The following is a 4,199-nucleotide window of genomic DNA, read 5'->3' as shown; positions in this document are numbered from 1 at the left end:
GGCTAAGCATGGACAACGCCGTTGTGGAAGAAGTGGCTGCATCGCTGGTGAGAGAATTTCTCAGTAGAAAGGTAACTTGTCTCGATTTTCTCCCAATAGTACCAATGAGAATGACAACATGTGAAGTGCAAAAAGATTAAGGAGTACTGGGGGTGGGGTGGGGGACGGGACACACTTCTTCCAGCCTTAAAGCTGCTGGACCGGAACCGTAACAAGCCTCCCGGTAAGTACCTGCACTACATTGCCCACAATACCTTGTATCGCTGGATATGGCAGGCAGCCAGCTTCCTCCTGGGATGGGAAAGCGCCAGCCTTCCCACACGCGCCTGCTAAACCCCAGCTTAAGCAGAGAAATGCTGTTTCAGGGGCTTTCCTCATTAATTACCTCTCTTGCCGTCGTCCTTCTGTGTACAAGAGGCATACAAAGCTTCCCGGGACAAATACTAAAAGGTAGTTTTCCCGGTTTTCAGCAACAGCTTGGCAGATGGATCCGGGGTGGGGTGAGGGGGTGCAGGGAGAGGGAAGAGGCCATTGTACTTTTCACAGTCTGGAAAGGCACCTTCACAATTCCAGGTGGAAGTACCCACCTACGTACCTTCAGTCCTAAGGAGATCTTGCTGATGTCCAGCCCAGGCAGTGCCCCGTCTGAGCAATGAGCTGGCTCATATCAGAAATTAAACAGCCGCTGTCTAATTAAGCACTGCATGAACCTCAATTTTCTTCACCTGTTTCGCACCCAGTCTCCAAGTGCACCTTTTCAGTGTTTGTGAACAAAGTTGAAACCTTTGCCAGCCGAATTTCAGATGCTGAGCTCATGATTTGCCATTTACTGCCAGGCTTATGAGAAGCTCAAGTCTGTCAGTTCAACCGATTGCAAGAATTTTTCAAATGAAAGGTATTTTACATTTCTGAGCTAGATACCTTTAAAGGTAAAACTGAACAAAAGCATCAAAAGAAAGGGAATGCCCTCCTGGTAAAACAGACCATACAGCTCTCTAGTACTAACTGACACCTGAATCGCTGGATGTATTTTATATTTATATACTCTGGAGTGAAAAAAAGGGGCAGTGATAACCATTCATGCTTCTGCACCCCTGCTTCCTCCAAACTTTAACACACATCAGAGCCAACAGCAATAACAACCCTTTATTTACCACGGGTTGTCCATAGTTGCCTAAATCTAATCCTATTTTTTTTTCATGTTTGGTAATTTCCATCTCACAGACAAGATAGCGACCTTAATTATTCCCACATCTGTGGGCTGTAGCAATGCAGGATTGTACCACTGAAGTACAGGTTCTAAGGGTTTGCTTGTTACTAATTACTGCCATCCAGAAGTTTCATGTTACATCCAACACAGTCAACAACAAAACATTAGTTAAGTTGCAGTGTCTCAAGAACACCGAAATCTCACACTCTTCCTTCTCAGGGTTTGAAGAAAACCATCACTACAATGGACCGAGAGCTTCCACGTTCTGCCCTTAGCATCAATAACAGGAATGAACTTCGAAACGTCCTACATCTGCACTCCTTGTACAAACAGAACAAGGTAAGGAAACAGATCATGCTGCCCAACGTGTGGCATCATGTATCACGGAACCAGATCACGACCGTAGTGTATGTCCAACTGCAGAGAACTCAAGCTCGTGTCTGGGACTGCATTGCCGTCGACACACATTCTCTGAGGAATGGAGAGCTCAGCTTTTAGACAAGATTATCATTTAGGTGAGATTGCAGCTCATGGGATGGAGCTGAGAACCTGGCAGTTCCTGAGTTACTCACCTTTTCCATCATTATAGCTGGACTATTAAATTTTGGAAGTACCCTTACATGCCCATGTGTATTTGCAACTTTATAGAAAACCTGGCAGATAAAATTACACTTCCAGCATTTATTCTTTGAAATGAAATATAGACAGCAATATTTGATCACAGGGACATCAATAGATAATTACCATTTCGAGGTCACTTGTGACTTAAGGCACTGTGATGCTTTTGGTAAGCAGCATGAGGCTTATCCCATAACAAGTCACTTCAAGAAAATCTCCCAGTGTAGTTACATCACTATAGCAGACATCAGAGCATTTTTTATTTAAGCTCTAAACTTCTGTGGTTTTGGGGTGGGGTTTTTTGCTGTGATGTACACAGGACACATTTTCCAGAGTGTTATACCGTTGAAAAACAGTATAACAAATGGGGTGTTGCCCTATTAAGGGTCATCCCAAGCACATGAATAGAGTTCTCAGTTCCATACTTCTGTCTGAAGTCAGCTACTACAAATACTTGCAGTTCATTCTACATTCTTCTGATATTTACCAGGTACCATTAGAAAAGGTGTATTCTAGCACAGTTACCATTCTTGACAATGTTTATCCGAAATGAGATTAAGGAATGACCGAAACAGGTTGTTTCTTCTGTATCAATGCTTACTTCATCAACACCTTTGAGCTCTTAACATTCCCTAGCTGACATCTTTGATCTCCCTGTAATCTGTATAGCCACATCTAGGGTAAAACCACAAGCAGCTATTTCTAGAAAGCAGTTAACGTGTTCTGCTTACAGTGTAAAAAGAATAGTCTGTGTCAGGCTGCAGCAGGACTAAAAGAGTTTCTATAATCACCAAGAATTTTATCTTTCTTTTTGGACAGGCAAAGGAGAACCCACTGAAAACACTTCTGGAAATTATTACCAATTACTTCCTTGAGCATCGTGGGACTTCCAGAAGCATCGGTTCCAGTTCTGCTCTGTCAGCTCCTCAAAGTAAGACCTCAACATCTCATCCACTCGACTTCACGGATGACGATCATGTGCGTGGGAGTACCAGCATGCCCGATGAAAGCCAAACTCAACCCTATAGGTACAGTCTTACTTCCTTCTCTTTGCCCTGTCTAGCCAATATTTTTTTTTACTTAAGGGATATAGTGTTAAAGCCTTTATCATTTATACCTCCAGCTACACTATCTTTTATTAGTTATCCTAGTAACACAAAGCTTAAATTTCTAGATTATTAAAATCTGCTATGCAAGTCACCCTTCAAAAATGCTTATATATTCTCTACTGATTACAAAGATGGGTAAACTCGCTATGTCTTTCAGCCACTGAGGCACATCAAAATCTGAGCTTTTATGCCTTGCAAATTGGAAATATTAAAATTTAAGCATATTCTGATGAGAAACTAACCATCTGCACACTCAAATTACAGGTATATTTATGCCTTACATAATCAAAGGCAAGGCCTACTATCTTGAATTCACCATTAAGAACAGTTACTTCTTGCAAAATATCTGAAAAGAGTACGTAACCAAGTCTTTCAACTGCATTTATTAATGCCTGAAGGTGGAGTAACAGCCCTAACTGTGCTTCAATAGCAAGCTTAAAATGGGCACAGGACAGCAACCTGCATTCCCAGGTTTGACTCTCAGGGAATTAATCTTATTTTAGTCCTCATCCAAAACACATCACACTCAAAGCAGCTATGCCTGAGCGTCAGTGCTTGCAAAACCCAGCAAGTCCTTCCTCACCGGGCAAGAGACCCAAGGTTTTGATGCTCCCAGCTCAAAACTGACACTTGAAAAGGAGGCAGCGCAAAAGAACGATCAGCTGCTTCACTTTTTTCACATGCAGCAGCTTCTAGCATGCTGTCAGCGATCATCTCTCCCCCCATCTGCCACTATCCCACCTCATACACCCTCAGAGCTTGCACCGGCCTCTTTACTCCCCCTTTGCCCTAGACAGTGCCTGAACACCTTACTACGGCTAAAAGCTTTCTCTTAGAGGAATCCTCTGATCCCGAGTAGCAGAGAGAACACCCCACCACACTCCCAATAACATGACAATCCCGACCGCGTCCCGCGGTACTTATAGCCGCTGTGCGCATGCGTGTTGGCAGAGCGGACCGATAGGGCGGGGGAAACCGCAAAGCGCATGCTCGGCTGGCCCAGAGCGGCCGTCACTGCGCCGGAAGTGGTGCGTTATGGGGCCGCTCTGCTTTACCCCGGAAGGTACTCTATGGTTGTAGTCCTCCACCGGCGGGGAAGACATGCGCAGTGTGGTATTTGAGTTGAAACCCCAATACACCTTCCCCACACACACACACCTGAACACAAAATGGCAGATTAAAGGCAAATTGGAAAGATAGTACTGAGTTGCAGGTTTGCATTAAATCCTGTGTGATTTTGTACCAATTTTCATGCTTTCATA

At 43.9% G+C, this 4,199-nt stretch overlaps 1 protein-coding gene across 1 annotated transcript in view; it reads left to right on the top strand.

Moving 5' to 3' along the window:
- Nucleotides 1-8: 8 nt before the first annotated feature.
- FAM188B (family with sequence similarity 188, member B) overlaps nt 9-4,199 on the top strand; it is a 73,651-nt gene continuing 69,460 nt past the window's right edge. Inside the window, exons 1-3 of the mRNA XM_010151006.1 lie at nt 9-71; nt 1,430-1,549; nt 2,648-2,856. Coding sequence (XP_010149308.1) covers nt 9-71; nt 1,430-1,549; nt 2,648-2,856 — 392 coding nt within the window. The remainder of the gene's footprint in view (nt 72-1,429; nt 1,550-2,647; nt 2,857-4,199) is intronic.

The sequence above is a fragment of the Eurypyga helias genome, unplaced genomic scaffold (genome assembly GCF_000690775.1).
Source record: "Eurypyga helias isolate BGI_N326 unplaced genomic scaffold, ASM69077v1 scaffold9944, whole genome shotgun sequence".
NCBI classification, from domain to species: domain Eukaryota; kingdom Metazoa; phylum Chordata; class Aves; order Eurypygiformes; family Eurypygidae; genus Eurypyga; species Eurypyga helias.
The sequence above is the reverse complement of the archived record's forward strand: the minus strand, read 5'-3'. Positions and strand labels throughout refer to the sequence as shown.